Genomic DNA, 19,979 nt, shown 5'->3' on the forward strand with positions numbered 1-19,979 from the left:
ATTTAAAACGCTAAAAGATGATGCTGTTAAAGTGTTCCACTACATATGTCAGCAAATTTGGAAAACTCAGCAGTGGCCACAGGACTGGAAAAGGTCAGTTTTCATCCCAATCTCAAAGAAGGGCAATGCCTAACAATGTTCAAATTACCGTACAATTTCACATGCTAGCAAGGTTATGCTCAAAATCTTTCAAACTAGGATTCAGCAGTACATGAACCATGAACTTCCAGATGTACAAGCTGGATTTTGAAGAGGCAGACAAACCAGAGAACAGACTGCCAACATTCACTGGATCATGGAGAAAGCAAAGGAATTCCAGGAAAACATCTATTTTTCTTTCATTGACTATGCAAAGCCTTTGACTGTGTGGACCACTACAAACTGTGCAAAATTCTTAGAGAGACTGGAATACCAGACCACGTTACCTGTCTCCTGAGAAACCTGTATGTGGGTGAAGAGGCAATAGTTAGAACCAGACATGGAACAACAGACTGGTTCAAAATTGGGAAAGGAGTATGTCAAGGCTATATATTATCCCCCTACTTACTTAACTTATATGCAGACTACATCATGTGAAATGCCACCTGGTTGAATCACAAGCTGGAATTAAGATTGCCAGGAGAAATGTCATCAGCTTCAAATATGCAGATGACATCAGTCTAAAGGCAGAAAGGGAAGAGGAACTAAAAAGCCCCTTGATGAGGGTGAAAGAGGAGAGAAAGTGAAAGCTGGCCTAAAATTCAACATTCAAAAAATGAAGATCATAGCATCTAGCTCCAGCAGTTCATGGCAAATAGAAGAGGAATAAGTGGAAGCAGTGACAGATTTTATTTTCTTGAGCTCCAAAATCACTGCAGACAGTCTGCAGCCATGAAATTAAATGAAAACTGCTCCTTGGAAGAAAAGCTCTGACATAATATATTAAAAAGCAGAGATATTACTTTGCCAACAAGGTCCATATAGTCAAAGCTATGATTTTTCCAGTAGCCATGTATGGATGTGAGAGTTGGACCATGAAGAATGCTGAGGGCCGAAGAATTGGTGTTTTTGAATTGAATTGTGGTGTTGGAGAAAACTCTCCAGAGTCCTGTGGATAGGAGATCAAACCAGTCAATCCTAAAGGAAATCAACTCTTAATATTCACTGGAAGGACTGATGCTGAAGCTCTAATACTTTGGCCATGATGCAGAAAGTCAACTCACTGGAAAAGATCCTGGTGCTGAGAAAGATTGAAGGCAAAGGAGAAGGAAGTGGCAGAGGATGAGATGGTTGGATTGCATCAATGACTCGATAGACAGGAATTTGAGGAAACTCCAGGGGATTACAGAGGAGTCTCGCAGGCTACAATCCATGGGGTCTAAAAGAGTCAGACATGACTTAGTAACTGAACTGCAACAACAAACAACAACATCAAACATTCATTACTGATAAAAACTCTCAGCAAACCAGGACTAGAAGGAAATGTCCTCAACCTGATGAAGTGCATCTACAAAAACTGCGGATAACCCAATATCTAATGGTAAAGGATTCAATGCTTTCTTCCTAAGATAAAAAATAAAGCAAGGATTGGGATTTCCCTGGGTGGTCCAGTGGCTAAGACTCTGCCTTCCAATGCAGGGGGCACAGGTTCAATCCATTATCAGGAAAGTAAGATCCCACATGCCACACAGTGCAGTAAATAAACAGATAGATAGAGAAATAAAGCAGGAATGCACTTTTTTTTTATTTTAACTACCTCCATTCAACACATGTTGAAGCTGAAACTCCAATACTTTCGCCACCTGATGTGAAGAGCTGACTCATTTGAAAAGACCCTGATGCTGGGAAAGATTGAGGGCAGGAGGAGAAGGGGACGACAGAGGATGAGATGGTTGGATGGCATCACCGACTCGATGGACATGGATTTGGGTGGACTCCGGGAGTTGGTGATGGACATGGAGGCCTGGCGTGCTGCCATTCATGGGGTCGCAGAGTCAGACACGACTGAGCGACTGAACTGATTCAACACATGGCAGGAAGAAGACATAGAAGGCAGCCACATGGCAAAGGAAGAAAAACCCGTTTATTCATTTTTAACCTGATTGTCTTTTTTAAAAAATCTGCTGGGATCTATAGAAAAAAAGCTACTAAAACTAATGTGAGTTCAACAAGGTTTTAGGATAAAAGATCAATTTGCAAAAATCAATTTATTTCTATGTATTAGCAATAAACAGTATAAATTATAAATTTAAAACTACCATTTATAATAGCATCAAAATGACATATGAAATAATCATAGATAAATATGACACAGAGGGTACATATCTTCTGCTCTGACAATGACAGAACTGCTGAGAATCTAAAGACCTAAATAAACGGAGAGACATACTACGAACAGTACTCAGAAAATTCAACGTTGTTAAAATGTCAATTCTCCAGTACTGATCTACAAATACAATCCAAATCAAAATACAAGTAAGCTCTTATTGGTGAAATTTTCAAGACATTCTAAAATTCACATGAAATGTGAAGCACCTAAGATAGCCACAACATCTTTGGACAAAACAAAACACGTGGAGGACTAACACTAATTTCAAGACTTACTAGTAATTGCAAAAATTAAAATATCATTGTAACGGTATACAGATGAAGAAAGCGACCAGTAGAACAAAGATACCAGAAACAGAGCTACACAGATACGAATGGTTTTCTACAAAATGCAAGGCAATCCAGTGAAGAAATGATTTTCAACATATGGTGCTGGTGACAAGAATCCCTGGTCACATAGTGGATAAGAATCCTTCTGCCAGTGCACGGGACACGGGTTTGATTCCTGGTCCAGGAAGATTCTACGTGCAGAGGAACTAAGGCTGTGCACCACAGCTTCTGGGCTCACAGACTGCAATTACTGAAGCCTGCTGCTCTAGGGCCCATGAGCTGCAGCTACTGAACCCCGCTTGCCCTGGAATCCATACACTGTAATAACTGAGCGCGAATGCTGCAGCTGCTGAAGTCTGTGCTCTGCAACAAGAGAAGACACCACAATGAGAAGCCAGTGTACTGCAATAAAGAGTAGCCCCTGCTCACCAAAACTAGAGAAAGCCCTTGCAAAGAAATGAAGTCCTGGCACAGCCAAATAAATAAATAAAATCATTTTAGAAGAACAAACAAATGGTGCTGGAACACACTGAATCCATATGCAGAAAAAAAAAAAAAACCTCTTTAATTACCATATATAAAAATAGCTCAACATCATAAACCTAAATATAAAACTTAAAACTATAAAGCTTCTAGAAGAAAACACAGGGAAACATCTTTGTAACCTTGGGGAAGGCAAGGATTTCTTAAGATATTTACAATGCTCATAGTGTGATTCACAAAGGAACAAATTAACAAATTGGGTAACATCAAAAGTAAACACTTCTGCTCTATGAATAACATTATTAAGGTAGTACAAAGGCAAGCCACAGGGTAGGACAAAATATATGGAAAGAATCTAATTTATCAAGGATTTGTATCCAAAATCTATGAGACTCTCAAAATTCAATGATTAAAAGCTCACAGCTCATTAAAAAATTTGACAAAATATTAGAACATCAGTGAGGTTTTACGTATGGTAAATAAGCACAGAAAAAGATGCTTAATATCAGCAGTCAGGGAAATGTAAACCAAAACCACAATAAGATACTACACACCTGTTACAACAAATCTAGGAAAACTGACCATACGGCAAAACTGGTGAGGCTACGCAGCACCTAGAAATATCTTACACAGCTGGTGGAACTGTAACAGGATAAAGTTACTTAGAAAAACAGTTTGGCAGTCTCTTAAAAAATTAAACATATGTCTAATTATGATCTTTCAGTATTCAGTATCATGGGGCATCCCCATGCTCAGATTATAAAGAATCTGTCTGCAATGCAGGAGAACTGGGTTTGATCCCTGGGTCAGGAAGATCCCCTGGAGAAAGAAATGGCAACCCACTCCAGTATTCTTGCCTGAGAAATCCCATGGACAGAGGGACCTGGTGGCTACAATCCATGGGGTTGCAAAGAGTCGGTGACGACTGAGCAACTAACACTTTGACTTTCAGTATTTACCTAAGAAAAATGAAAAGTATGTGTTCCTACAAAGACTTATACTTAAATGTTCACAGCACCTTGTTTGTAACAGCCCCAAACAGTAATAACCTGAAAGCCCCTCAGCAGCCTAATGGATAAACTGTGCTATACCCATACCTAGAACAATCAACAACAATAAAAAGAACTTATTTCACTTGGCATTATGTCACTCAAATTCTTCCACATTTTTGTATATGGCAGCATTTCCCTCTTTTCAAAGACTGAATAGTATTGCCCTATGTTATATAACAGATTTTCATTTATTCAGTCATCCATTGATGAATATTTAGTTTGCTTCCAAGTCCTGGCTATACTTACATAAGCAATCAAAAATTGTCAAATTCAAAGAAGCAGAGAGTAGGATAGGGGTAGCCAAAGCCTGGGGGAAGGAGAAAATGCAGAAGAAGTAATCAAAGGATGTAAGTTTCAGTTATGGAACATGGATAAGTCCTAGAGTTCTACTATACAACACAGAGTTTACAGTTAGTAATACTGTACTATATACTTAAACATTTGCTAAGAAGGTAGTTCAGTTGAGTTCAGTTCAGTCTCTCATTCGTGTCCGACTCTTGGCGACCCCATGAATCGCAGCACGCCAGGCCTCCCTGTCCATCACCATCTCCCAGAGTTCACTCAGACTCACGTCCATCGAGTCCGTGATCCCATCCAGCCATCTCATCCTGGGTCGTCCCCTTCTCCTCCTGCCCCCAATCCCTCCCAGCATCAGAGTCTTTTCCAATGAGTCAGCTCTTCGCATGAGGTAGCCAAAGTACTAGAGCTTCAGCTTTAGCATCATTACTTCCAAATGTTAATGTTGTTAACCACAAAATAAATAAGATAGGATAGGAGAAAACTTTTAGAAGTGATGGATATGTTTATGGCATAAATTGTGGTAATAGTTTCAAGAATATATACTTACCTCCAAGCTCAAGCTGCATGCATTAAACATGTATAGCTTTTTATATATCAATCAAATGACAATAAAGTGCTTTTAAAAAATGATAGAATTATCGAGGCTTCCCTCATAGCTCAGTTGGTAAAGAATCCGCCTGCAGTGCAGAAGACCCTGGTTTGACTCCTGGGTCGGGAAAATCCCCTGGAGAAGGGATAGGCTACCCACTCCAGTATTCTTGAGCTTCCCTTATGGCTCAGCTGGTAAAGAATCTTCCTGCAATGTGGGAGACCTGGGTTTGACTCCTGGGTTGGGAAGATCCCCTGGAGAAGGGAAAGGCTACCCACTCCAGTATTCTGGCCTGGAGAATTCCATGGACTGTATAGTCTATGGGGTCGCAAAGAGTCGGATGACTGAGTAACTTTCACTTTCACTTCACTAACTGTTAAACAGAGCAACATGGTTTAACTCACGATAATAATGTTAAGTGAAAGAAGCCATACAAAAAAGAATATGTACTATACTATTCCTATATAAAATTCTGAAAAATGCAAACTCATAGTCTGAAAGCAGAACTGTGGTTGCCTGGTGGGGTTAAGGAAGGGCATGAGGGAGTAGGTTACAAAGGGCCTAAGGGAGACTAGGGGTATGGGGGAGAGGTTACGAAGCAGCAAACAAAAACTCTGGGGCTGATCTTATCATCTTGATTGTAACAATGCTTTCACTTATACGTACATTTGACAAAACTTATCAAATTCAACTGCACGTTAAATATGTGCATTTAATTATATATCGCAAAGTTGTTTTTTAATGGCATTAGTAATTCAAGTAGGAATAGTTTCTGCAGGAAACTGCATTACAAATAGGCCATAAGGAGGCAGAGACTGAGTGCAGACTACTTTCTCATCAGCTTTGGGAACAGGAGAAGGAGAAGATGAGAGGGAGTGGAAGACTGACATAGCCAGACAAAAAGTGGAGTTACATGTGCTTTAAGCTGGGAGGAGGCTGAGCATATTTGTAAGCTGTAGAAAAGGAGCCAGTGGGGAGAATGAAGTTGAAAATGTAGCAGTCAAGAGCCAACTGACGTAATGTGAGCATGGAATATCCAAGAATAAGATAAGACAAATCTTATGTATACACAAGCAGGCATGTTTTGTGATTGGGTTGGGAAATGCAGGAGTGCATAGAAGAGTTAGAGTCTGAGTCTGTCATTCTCTTCCTTTTTGGGGAAGAATTAGGTATGAGAAGCGTAGGATACTTAAGAAGGTTGCTGGAGCTCTAGAAAAGCCACTGGCTATAGAAATTGATATGTGGTTGGAGTTAACTGTTCAACTTAGGGGCATTCTTCTGTAACAGGATGGCAGACAATAAGATGCTTTTGTGCAAACAAAGTAGCTACCATTTACACATGTACATGATGGATTATTATCCAGCAATCCTTTTCTGCTCTCTCTTTACCCCTAGAAAACTTCACTCATGTGCTAAGCTTTCTGTTGATCCCACTCTTTTCTCCCTCAATTCACAATAGACTTTTAACACTCCTTACGTTTGTTGGGAGGTATTTCTAACATATGCATGAAAATACAGAATAATTTAATGAACAGCAATGTTCCACCATCCAACTCTATTCGATCATTACACTCTACCATATTTACCTCATTTAACAAAACCCTTGAACCAAAGCAGGCTAATGGACAAGAGATTTCATCACCAGCAAACATCAACATACTCGCTCACTTGACACAATTTACTTATTTTGTAAATAATACCCAGAGCAAATACTCTGATAATTTCAGGTATTACTGTGGGTAGATACAACTGGCCAGCAATGGCCTCTGGAAAGCTAGTTGGTAGTTCCCCTGAAGTAAAGTGCTAATATGTTAGAACTGTGTGAATTAGATCATACCCAAAGTCTTGGGTTTGGAAAAAATGCTGTCAACGCACGGATTTTTAATACAAATGATAATTCTGATTCAGAGCACAGATACTATTTTCTTTAGTGTTCTAACACTCACTGCCACTTCAGCACTGGTAAATTTGAGGGTGGTTAATAAAAAATATTTTTCCTCACGTCATGTAAAATTTCTGAAGCTGAAAGCATGCAATCAGTTCTGAAGACAATAGCTTTGATTTCCAAGAAGTAATAAATCATCTGTTAAATCTAAAACACTGTAATGTGAACAGTACCTGCCAAAACAGACTGTGTGCATCTCCTCTCAGAAGTTCAACTGTATCCCCTGCCTGAATGTGTAATGGGGGTCCTTCATGAAGAGCGGGGGGCGGTGTTCCACTGTAGCTCCTAATAGCCTGCATCTTTGGTAAACCTGAAAATAAGCAACACAACTCTTAGGATTATGAAAATAACAAAGTGTGAAATCCAAATGCGCTTCTGAAAAAAAAAAAAGCCATTAGGAACATTAAAGAGTTTTAATAGCACCAAGCCCAACGAAACATACGAGGTAACCACAATGGAATGCTTTTCAAGTTTCTCATTATTTAAGATGGTAATAAAATAAGACACATATTTATCCCCTGATTCCTTATACATTTTTCCTCTCCCTCACCATCAATCTCTTTTTAGTTGAAAAAATATTTCTTTCAGCTGATGCCTACTTCATAAAAAACACATCACGTATAGTTTAATGGAAAAGAATCAATTTTTTCATCAACTCTGTCCTTTCTGCCTATTACTTTCCTCTTGGGCATCGGCTGATTTCATCACCAAGGAAGCTCACCCTTTCTGTGTATGTATCACATTGCCCAGTATAAGGCTCATATCTTAAGGTTATCTTTGTAATTCAAAACAAAAACGGTGATGGATGTGCCCCTGCAGTACTTAAGACATTTATATGGAGAAATTCTTCAGGCTCAAATTTAGGCTTGCAAAACAGACCTAATAAAGGGAATGTGTCTAAGCCAATAGTATCAACAGCTCTTGAAATACTGATCCAGCCCTTTTTGTTGTATTTCTTGGAATGGGCAATGAAGGCCTCAGTTCGGAATTTTATTGTTGTGAACAGCAGCTTCAATTGCACCCAGGCCTGACTGCACCGACACGGCTTCCAAATGCACCATATCCCAGTCACCTTTTCATCTGGAGGTGAAACTGCTCCTGCCAACAAGGCTGATTGCGCAAAACACGGTATCTGTCGCACATTGAAGGACTGAAGCTATTGTTTATTACACTTCAAGACTTTTTATTCTAATGATTAGACACAGTTATGCTATAACTGGTTGAAACTGTAGCACTAAATAGAGGAGAATGAATGACCGTCATTCAGTTCTAACTGTCCAGGTTACCTCAAAAGGACCTGTGTGTCTATATGAAATGCTCCAGCAAAGGTTGAATAAAGTCCCCCAAATCATTTCTTAATAACCACCCAGCAGGGGGTGAGGAGAAAACAAGTCTGGCTATAAACTAAACAGAACTGACAAGTTTTATTCAACCCTTTCTTATCAGCCCAGTTGATCAGAAGACAGAAGGGCTGAAAAGCAATGCACCCTGCACCCCATTTAATGGCTGTAACTGTCGAGACGTGTTTTGAGTTGCCACATCTCCCCTTTGCTTCAGTTCTTGTGCCACAGAACCCCGAAGCGATGACTTTGATCCCACATCTCTCATGGAGTTTCCCCGCCAGATGGTAGAAGGCGGTGGCACTCTAAACAAACAGCAGACATTGTCTTTTCCAAAATGAAAGAACTCTTCTCGGTCAAGGGTTTATCAGACTCACTCTTTACATACTATACCTGAGTTGTGTGTGTGTATGTATTAGTCACTCAGCTGTGTTCAACTCTGCGACCACATGGACTGTAGCCCACCAGGCTCCTCTGTCCCTGGGATTCTCCAGACAAGAATACTGGAGAGGATGGCCATTCCCTCCTCCAGGGGATCTTCCCAACCCAGAGATTAAACCCAGGTTTTCTGTACTGCATGCAAATTCTTTATCATCTGAGCCACCAGGGAAACCCATAATTGACTACAGAAAGCTTATTTTACATTTTTTATTATGATACTGTGGTTAACATAAAATGAGACCTAAACATGCCATGCATACCAAAACAGATTTAGAAGTTTAATAGATGGAAGAGGATGCTAAAATAGAATTTTTCAAATGCAGCATGGCTTGCATGATCATTATTCCATGTTGAGGGGCCAGAGTAAGCCTTGGTTTGCAGTAAGCCTCGGTTTTACTGAGCATTCCTAGGGCAAGAAAGGCATTTTGTTCAGTAGGCTCCCTTGATAATTTTGTTTTTATGTCAATTTTTAAATAAAAGCTGAAGACCAAAAAAGAAGAGTTTTTAAACCTGAAAGAGCTGATGTGGGCCTTAAATACTGGGATCAGTTGAATGACAGGAAGGGCCCTGGCCTTCACTGCAATGGTCTCTGTAGAGAAAGATCCACAGGGACAAAAAGCAGCAGAGCCATGTGAGAAATGGTGGGAGCAGCAATTCTCTTATTGCCGATGTGCCCAAGTTACTCATTCTCAAGAAGAAATGATTGAAAATGCATAGACTTAAAAAAAATATAGAACACTTCACGAATTTGTGTGTCATAAGAAAAATTAAGTTTGATGACATTTCACCAACCAAATATAGGTTATGGATTAAAATCCAGAATGCCCAGGCTATACAAAAAGGCTGTGAAATAGGTATGGAGCAATGTTGAATTATTTATGCTTTTCAATGGACTAGAATGTTGACAACATATGACCTAGTAAAATCAAAATATTTAAAACTGAAAATAGTACATATATTAATATACTTCAGTCAAATAATGAGACCTAAGTACTAGTCTTAGGATTTACTTTGGACTAGGCAGTCTTTGGAATGATGGACTTGGTTTTCATAGTCTTGTTTATTCCTTATTTTTTCATTTACTCTATTTTTTTCGCTATTACTTTCTTCTTGGTTATGAGCTTCATTTGAGTTAATTGAGTAGCACACAAGCACAAGGTATGTTGCTGATCTCATTCCTTAAACAAAAATTGTGTGACCCTTGCCAAGAATATGGTTGAGCCCAGGTAATAGTCAAAGGAGATTGCTACTAGCCTGAATTCAGCCATACCCGATTTGCCAGATATGTTTACTTGACTCATATGCTTTTCAGTGGGATGAGTTATAAATGTATAGTATAATGGGATTTATATTTTTTGGTCACTAGTTAGGATCATCTTTGGCTATTTATTTCTCGTTGGCCAGCATATCCCGTTTCAGGGTGACCTGTCAGGGCTACAGAGATTGAAAAGATAAAAGGAGTGAAGCCAGGGCACAGTGACACAATGAATTCTGACAGTCTGCCCCTTGCCTCTGATGCCTGCGCGAGGAGGGCTTCTGCAGTACTAGTGGGGTGAATGGTTGCTTTCCGAAAGGCCCTTTTGCATTCCTTTCTTTTATTAAAAAACAAGACAGTGACACTGCTAATAAGGTGAAAATAATCACATTAACTAATAGATAAAAATGCAATTAAAATAAGAGAGGGAGTGGGTAGACTTCATGTCAGCACTCAGCCATCAATGTAATCGTTGACACACTCTACTGCCACAGCAGGCATTCACACCTCGTAAATGAGACCAAGAGTGGAGGAGAAATTAGATTTACAGATGTTCATATTCAGAGTAGTCATTTAGTGTTAATTTAGCATAGGTTTTCTTCTCCCCATATAAAATATTCCTGACAGGTTTTAACCTCTGTTTAAAAATGTCCAGAACAGAACATTCACTACACATGTCCCCGTGACAACTCAGTCATTGTTGGATATAGTTTATTAACAAGCTCTATCTGAAACTTACTCAGAACTTTCTCTAACTTCTCTCCGTTGACCTGACTCTTTCCATCTGGAATTATGCTGAAGAAGGCAAATCTCCTTTTTATAGACTAGACTTTCAAAATTTTGTTCAGGCTTAAAATCCCTAGTTTCTTATTTAAAAAAGAAAAAAAGAAATTCTTATTTTCCTTTGGTTATCCACACTTCAAGGGATTCTGAGATGCAAAATAAAACTACAAAAGCAGAACTGTAATTTCCCTCACTGATATGGACCCATCAGAAATAAGTAGCTAAATGTTATTTAAAAAACTGATTAAAACATATAAATCCCATTATATGATAAACTTATAACTCACTGCAGAAAGCTGCTTTATTCTTCTCAGGTAAACATGGATGTAATAGTTGTTTACTTTCTATTCTAGAACTGAATTTCTAATGGATATGTTGGTATAATTACAAGGCTGCTCATCAAAATCTGAAAAGTTAGTTATATTGAAACTACATTCAGATATTAAATGCAAAATAATCATATGCAATGCCAACATACACAGGTGAGCAATCGTGGGGTTTCCCAAAACTTTATGTAATCAATAATCTTTATCTAAGGGGATATCATTAAAATGGCTGAGACAAAATAGATCTCCGTCCAAATGTTTAGTTATTTCAGCTTGCTGTATTCCTTTCAACATATGCTATATGGCTAACTGTGTCCTTAATATAATACATAACTTGTAGACAATTGTGCCCTTTAACTTTTGTTCATATTGGCAATTATGCTTAGTCTAAAATCAGACAAGGACCCCACATCATCTTTATGCAGGAAGAATTAGCAAAGAGAAGAATCAGAAATACTAAAATGATGGTTTTACTCCAGTATTGTCATGGGGTTCTGGTTAAATAAAACTGAAGCCAGTGTAATCATGTGGAACACTAGAGTTTTCTAAAACAGCACAGAAGTATTTTTAAAAAGGGGATCTGAAGCAAGATTTCCTTTCAAATCTGAATTCGATACCAGTAAGTGTGACGTATGCCAAGAAAGGATTTCAAGTGTACTTTTTAAAAAGGAGTTAGTTCTAGGTAGAGTTCTGTTGGAAAGTTGCTAGATATAAACCATTTCACTGACAATTTTCAAATAAAGCCTCAATGAACTTAGCCTACTGTACCTTTATCAGCCACTGTGGCTTCTGAGAAGAATGACTGCCACAGCAGAGATTAGTATCTATTCAGGAGGCTGATATCACTGCCCTAATGCAGTGGGCTTCCCCAGGGCAGTAACTTAAGAGCTGAGAGTTGTGTACTAGATAAATGAACTGTCCATAATGTGCTGGCCTTTCACCTCTGAGGTCTATCTAATTTAAAATCTAAACACTGGCACATTAAAAAAATGACTAGTTTTGCAAGATGTCAGAGGATATGGTTGGTTTATTCTTTCAAACTGATCACAAGCACAAAATATTCATCCATTCCTTAATGTCTCAAGCACTCCTAAGTGCTGGGCATGGTGGCCTGAGAAGGGAGGAAGGCCAAGCTTCCCACCCACAAAAAGCCTATAGTGCACTGAATATACAGGTAAACTAACACAACAATACGATCAGGCACAGGCTCTTGGTCAAGGGGAACTTTTTCCAAATATGCCTATTAATAAAAATTTGAGGGAACTGTTTTGGTAAGTCTTCAGTTGTTCTTTTCATTGTTTAGTCACTAAGTTATGTCCAACTCTTTGTGACCCCATGGACTGTAGCCTGCCATGTTCCTCTGCCCATGGGATTTCCCAGGCAAGAATACTGGAGTGGGTTGCCATTTGCTCCTCCAGGGGATTTTCCCAACCCAGGGATCGAACCCATAGCTCCTACATTGGCAGGCAGATTCTTTCCCACTGAGCCGTAGGACCCTGAAATAAGTATTTTATCTTTGCTGTAAGTGTCCTAAGTGCAGTTTCCAAATCCTAGACAGGTGAGGGAATCACATTCCGCTGGGGACAGGCACAAGCACCATGACTAACATCTGCACTGTCTGGTATCTTGCCATTTAAATCCTCTTTGCCATCTAGGCTCTTACTGACACAAGTTTACACTCTACCAGCAGGTCTGATGATCAGGTTGAGTCAACTGAGCTTCTGGCAAGTGAGGCAGACTGGGATGCTGGACTTCCCCTGCCCATCACATCTTCCAGGGCTCTTCCCAGTGAAGCAATGACTTTCATTCATTTACTGCTCTTTACAGAGGAACAAAAGGAGCCTTATCATGGAAACCATCTGTTACAACAGAAGTAGATGATTTGGCGGGGGAAAAAAAAAAAATGGAAACTGGTCTAAAGAACTAATTGTTCATAGAGGGAACACAACCCGTCAATGACTTAGAAAATTTTCACTCAGAGAATCCTGCTTTACTTTTGTAAACAATGATGAGTCAAATGAAGGAAACAGCACTGTCACTGCTCGTATAAAAGCAAGCATCCAACAGGGAACCTTTCTTCCAACTTTATAAACACTGACTAGTCACTCCTTGGCACTATCTATTGGTGTATTAGTAAATGAAGGGTGAAAGATATAATAATGTCTTTTGGAAACCTCTTCCATTTATTAAAAAGATTTTAAAGACTACCAATTATAACAGAACTGTAAAATTTCGTGTCTTATTTTAAAATCCATGCAAATTTAACACTCTGTTCTATTGAATCAGTATGTTTTAGTGGCCAAAAAAATTAGGTTTCCCCAAAATCATTAAATAACATCTAAGCTCTAAAAGCACATGCCATTTGTTAGACCCCTAGAAAACAATCACTAGTAGAGGTAGGAGGAGACTCATTTGAGGAACACAGTCTCAGCCAGGTCAGGATCCTCTTTAAAAACAGAAAAAGAACACAGTTATACAACTTCAAGCTAAGAGCTCTATCGCCTAGACCAACCACCTCAGTTTCTACCTTATAAAACTCTTAGACTGGCCTCCTAGTTCAGTCCTCTAGGCTGTAGCTAGTCATTCTCTGCAACCTACAGGGAACAAGACCATTCAGGTATGACCTAAATCAAATACCTTATGATTATACAGTGAAAGTGACAAACAGATTCAGGGATTAGATCTGATAGAGTGTCTGAAGAACTATGGACAAAGGTTTGTGACATTGTGTAGGAGGCAATGATCAAAACTCCCCAAGAAGAAGAAATGCAAAAAGGCAAAATAGTTGTTTGAGGAGGCCTTACAAATAGCTGAGAAGAGAAGAGACGTAAAAGGCAAAGGAGAAAAGGAAAGATATATCAATCTGAATGCAGAGTTCCAAAGAATAGCAAGGAGAGATAAGAAAGCCTTGCTCAGTGATCAATGCAAAGAAATAGAGGAAATTTCTCTTCAAGAAAATTAGAGATACCAAGGGAATGTTTCATGCAAAGATGGGCACAATAAAGGACAGAAACAGTATGGACTTAACAGAAGCAGAAGATATTAAGAAGAGGTGGCAAGAATACACAGAACTGTACAAAAAAAGTCTTCATGACCCAGATAATCACGATGGTGTGATCACTCACCTAGAGCCAGACATCCTGGAATGCAAAGTCAAGTGGGCCTTAGGAAGCATCAGTATGAACAAAGCTAGTGGAGGTGACGGAATTCCAGTTGAGCTATTTCAAATCCTAAAAGATGATGCTGTGAAAGTGCTGAGCCTACTATGTATGTCAGAAAATTTGGAAAACTCAGCAGTGGCCACAGGACTGGAAAGGTCAGTTTTCATTCCAATACCAAAGAAAAGCAATGCCCCCAAATGTTCAAACTACTGCACAATTGCACTCATCTCATACACTAGCAAACTAATGCCCTAAATTCTCCAAGCTACGCTTCAACAGTATGTGAACCGAGAACTTCCAGATGTTCAAACTGGATTTAGAAAAGGGAGAGGAACCAGAGATCAAATTCCCAACATCCACTGGATCACAAAAAAGCAAGAGAATTCTATGAAAACATCTACTTTTGCCTCCTTGACTATGCTAAAGCCTTTGACTGTATGGATCACAACACACTGTGGAAAATTCTTCAAGAGGTGAGAATAGCAGACCACCTTACTTGCCTCCTGAGAAACCTGTGTGCAGATCAAGAAGCAATGGTTAGACCCAGACATGGAACAATGTACTGGTTCAAAATTGGGAAAGGAGTATGTCAAGTCGGTATTATTTTCACCCTGCTTATTTAACTTATATGCAGAATACATCATGTGAAATTCTGGGCTGGAAGAAGCACAAGCTGAAATCAAGATTGCTGGAAGAAATATCAATCACCTCAGATATGCAGATGACACCACCCTTATGGCAGAAAGTGAAGAACTAAAGAGCCTCTTGATGAAAGTGAAAGAGGAGAGTGAAAAAGTTGGCTTAAAACTCAACATTCAAAAAATTAAGATTATAGTATCCGGTCCCATTACTTCATGGCAAAGAGATGGGGAAACAATGGAAACAGTGACAGACTTGATTTTCTTGGGCTCCAAAATCACTGCAGATGCTGATTGTAGCCATGAAATTAAAAGACGCTTGCTCCTTGGAAGAAAAGTTATGACCAACCTAGACAGCATATTAAAAAGCAGAGACATTCCTTTGCCAACAAAGGTCCATATAGTTAAAGCTATGGTTTTTCCAGTAGTCATGTATGGTTGTGAGGGTTGAACCATAAAGAAAGCTGAGTGCTGAAGAACTGATGCTTTTCAACTGTGGTGTTGGAGAAGACTCTTGAGTCCCTTGGACTGCAAGGAGATCAAACCAGTCAATCCTAAAGGAAATCAGTCCTGAATACTTATTGGAAGGGCTGATGCTGAAGCTGAAGCTGAAGCTCCAATACTTTGGCCACCTGATACAAAGAACTGACTCACTAGAAAAGATCCTGATGCTAGGAAAGACTGAAGGCAGGAAGAGAAGGGGATGAGAGAGGATGAGATGGTTGGATGGCATCATTGACTTGATGTACATGTGTTTGAGCAAGTTCTGGGAGTTGGTGATGGACAGGGAGGCCTGCGTGCTATAGTCCATGGGGTCTCCAGGAGTCCTTCACAACTGAGCAACTGAACTGATGAAGTGAGAGAATAGGTCTCCTGATACCAACTGATAGGTATTTGAGGTATTTGGGGATCATCCGAATCCCTGTTGGGTATAAAGTGTTATCCTGAAGAGCAGAAAAAGAGGAGAGGAGCTCTCTTCAAGTAAGGAAAGACTGAGAGCTCCCAGTGGGGTTTGGTGCGTTGTTTTGTGCTGGTCTCAGCTTTGATAGCTCAGTTGGTAAAGAATCACGTGCAATGCAGGAGACCCCGGTTTGATTCCTGGTTTGGGATGATCTGCTGGAGAAGGGATAGGCTCCCCACTCCAGTATTCTTGGGCTTCCCTTGTGGCTCAGCTGGTAAAGAAGCCACCTGTAATGCGGGAGACCTGGGTTCAATCCCTGGGTCAGAAGATCCCCTGGAGAAGGGAAAGGCTACCCACTCCAGTATTCTGGCCTGGAGAATTCCATGGACTGTATAGTCCATGGGGTCACAAAGAACAGACACGACTGAGTGACTTGCACTTGCAGTTTATCAATGGAGTTGAGGTTACAAACTGCCCCAGGCTCAGATTAATCTTATAATTTACTTGAGGACAAAACATGTATGCTTAAAAAAAAAAAAAGTGTCTTCTGTGTCCCTCTTGTTCCCTTAGATGCAAAGCACGTTGTAAATTCTCAATATGTGAAGAATAAAATTGCATCCAGACACATATATTCATTGTACAAAAACTTTTATGCCAGATTTCCCTTAAATTAATACTTTCCCAGTATGCATTTTAGTTGATTTGCAAGAGTTTGAATAATTAGTTACGACTTTGATATACTGAGAAACTGCTTCACTTGTATTCTATACCTGGCTCCTTCAAAGAGATCCCCAGAAGTCCTATGCAAATGACCTAGCAGTTTGCAGACCAGCAATTTTATTCTAAAAAATTCTAAAAATTTATTCTAAAAATCTCTATAAAGAAGGCTTCCCAGGTGACACTAGTGGTAAACAACCCCCTGCCAATGCAGGATATGTAAGAGATGTACATTCAATCCCTGGATCAGGAAGATCCCCTGGCGTGGGAATGGCAAACCACTCCAGTATTCTTGTCTGGAGAATCCCATGGATAGAGGAGCCTGGTGGGCTACAGTCCATGGTGTCACAAAGAGTTGGACACCACTGAAGCCACTTAACACAATACATATGGGAGCTCTCTAAGATTTACTAAATTCTAGGAAGCAAGTAGTAACTCCCACCTTTGTAGGTGAAGACAGAGCCTTGAACTCAACTTAAAAAGAAAAAAAAAAAAAACATTATCCTTGACAAACTATGGAGCTCCTAGTGCCTGACATGTCCCCATGCAGTTCTGTGGGTTTATGGACAAGTGGCCTCATGTAGTTTTTTCTACAGTAAGTTATTATCACATAAGCCACATCATTCTGCTACTCTGACCACACCCCAGTGGCTCAGGGATGGTGATTAGAGCCCAGGTTGCAATGAATAGGCTGAACAGGTCAGACACCAGTTGCTGAAAAGGAGGCTTGAAGGGAGACTGTCCAAGGAGGCAGACCTCAGTGGAGGATGAGAAGACAGTCCATTTGCTCTTACAACGCGAGAGCAGGAGACACACAAGTCAGCAGGGAACAATGGTTTCTGACTTCAGAGAAGAGGTGATTGGAATTACTAGTTTCCAGAACTGTTGGTCCTGAGAGATTCTTACAAAGCCTGCTGTATTTTTCCCCTTTGTGGAAAGTACTGAGATCTGGAGTGAAGCTCTCTTGGGCTGTTTTCTTACCCTCTGAGCAGAAACCTCCATCCCCCAAACAACTCCGCATGTTTCTTTCTTGCAACCACATATATACTATCAAGTGTAAATAGTGAGAAGTTGCTGGGTATCACGGGGAGCCCAGCCTGGTGCTCTGTGATGACCTAGAAGGGTAGATTTAGGGGAGGCTTAAGACAGAGGGGATATAAACATATGTAATTATGACTGATGTGCACTGATGTACAGTAGAGACCACCACAACATTGTAAAGCAATTATCCTCCAATAAAACAAAAATCCAATCCTTAAATGATATCTAAGGAATAAGGTAAAGTAAAAGTAAAAATGGTTAAGGGCAACTGCAATAACCTAGTTTCCATTCCTTGTTCTATGAGTTCATTCATTTATTCAACAAATATTTACAGAGTATTCAGCATGTGCAGCTACTGGCTTAGCCACTGGGCTTGCAGCTATAAATAAGAATGAGCTCATAAAGCTTGTATTTTAGTGGAAAAGATAAACATAAAAACCAATGAACAAATGAAATAATAACAGAGAAGTTTCATAAAGAAGAGTTTAGGGAAAAGTACTGGATTAGAGAGTGACGGAAGTCTGTGTGTGTGGAGGGAGGAGTCCATTTCTTTAGAAGGTGATCAGGACAAACCTAAGACCTGAAGAGAAGGCAGTGATCTTTTGCGGCTGGGGTGGGTGGAGATGGTTAGAGGGTGGAAGGTAGTGATTTAACAATCAACTGAAAAAATGAAGATGAAGACTCAGGAGTAAGCTTGAAGAAAAAGAAAAATGGCTAGTAACACTGCATGAAATCAACTGATAAAATTGATACATGCAGTCTTGAGGGTCTAGCCCATTTCATCACTCCTTTCACATACGCATCCTGTTGAATTATTTGAAATTCATTAGATAGGTCAAGTTCTCATTAACATGCTGCCCTTTCTTCCTGGCATATACTTGCTGTTGTCTGCGCACCCATCTACATCCCATGGCGGGTAGGAATGGGGGAACCTAACTTCTCTCATTTTTAAAATATGACTTCTGCTAAAAAACATACTAACAATCTCCCAAGTGTGAGTTAAGTGCCCCAAACATATACTCCCTTAGACACTCAAGCTTCCTGCTTCAGTCCCACTTATTATACCAAAATTATTTATCTAGCTAGTATAAAATGTAAATACTAGACAATAAGCATCCTCCTGTGTACTGTCTACTTTGTAGAGTTTATGTATTAGACTGTGATCACTTTGGTGACGAAGATTGTCTTCTTTATCTTGATGAACTCTTTTGGAAGAAAGAAGGAAAAAGTTAGCTATCCTCTCCCCAAAGCGACCCTTCCAAATACACACACACTGAATTATACCCCAAAACAGCTCTCTAGTCAGCCATTTCTTCCCATTTTATTTCTTCCTCCCATTCAAACCTAATGTTTCAAGCTAGCCTTTCCTCACTTCCCACTGCACTCAGAATTAAATCTGACCTTCTAGCCTCTGCCCACAAAATCATGTATTTTGAGGCCACTGATAACACTTCAATCTCATCCTGTTCCAACTTCATACTTGCTCACTGTTTTCCATCTTGCTGACCTTTTTATAGTTACTTAAGAGTCGGACACAACTGAGTGACTTCACTTTCACTTTCATGCACTGGAGAAGGAAATGGCAACCCACTCCAGTGTTCTTGCCTGGAGAATCCCAGGGATGGGGTCGCACAGAGTCGGACACGACTGACGCAACTTAGCAGCAGCCACACACACTCTGAGCAAATGGGTCCAGTCAAGACAGTCTACATGAGGAACCCTAATTTGTACTTCCACAGCTATTCGTTTATTGTATGTCTGCTCTCTTTTCATTTTCTTTATTTTTGTACTTGCCTGTTTCTATGATAAACATAATTTTTATAATATAGTTTTAATAATAAAAATATTCAGTTGTTATTGAATAAACTACCACTTCATCTTTAGTTGTGACTTGATTTTAAATTGTATTTGTTTGTGCTTTTATCTATATCAATATGCTACCTATAACTGAAATTTTGCAGAAATAAAATTATTTTTAAGGTAAAAAACTGCTAATATATTTCTTAAAAGCCCTTAATAATGACTCTCTTAATAATTCATAGTCATCCTATCTTTAAATTAGATGACTTGCATCATTTATGGAAAAAATTTTTTTATTCCTATGCTATCAATTGCTTAATCAGCATAAAAATAACACAATTTCTAACATAAAAAATAGCATATACTTTCTCAAAGAGTCTGCCCTAGTATTCTCCTTCCCCAGTTCTTTTCCATTATTCTCTTCTCTCTTGACCTCCCACCTTCCTGCAATTCCTTTCTTGAGTAGTAGAGAGCATATTCAGTTGCATGTCCAAATATTCTGACTTGTGCAGATAGGGTTCATTGATTTATAAGTTAAAATGAAGAGCATGTACTTCCAGCATGAAGAGC

At 39.5% G+C, this 19,979-nt stretch overlaps 1 protein-coding gene across 1 annotated transcript in view; it reads right to left on the reverse strand.

The window, feature by feature from the left end:
* The window catches only part of VAV3 (vav guanine nucleotide exchange factor 3), a 429,462-nt gene that overhangs the window by 79,606 nt on the left and 329,877 nt on the right, over positions 1-19,979 (reverse strand). Inside the window, exon 20 of the mRNA XM_005678013.3 lies at positions 7,180-7,316. Within this exon, the coding sequence (XP_005678070.1) occupies positions 7,180-7,316 (137 nt within the window). The remainder of the gene's footprint in view (positions 1-7,179; positions 7,317-19,979) is intronic.

This window comes from Capra hircus, chromosome 3 (assembly GCF_001704415.2).
Source record: "Capra hircus breed San Clemente chromosome 3, ASM170441v1, whole genome shotgun sequence".
NCBI lineage: Eukaryota > Metazoa > Chordata > Mammalia > Artiodactyla > Bovidae > Capra > Capra hircus.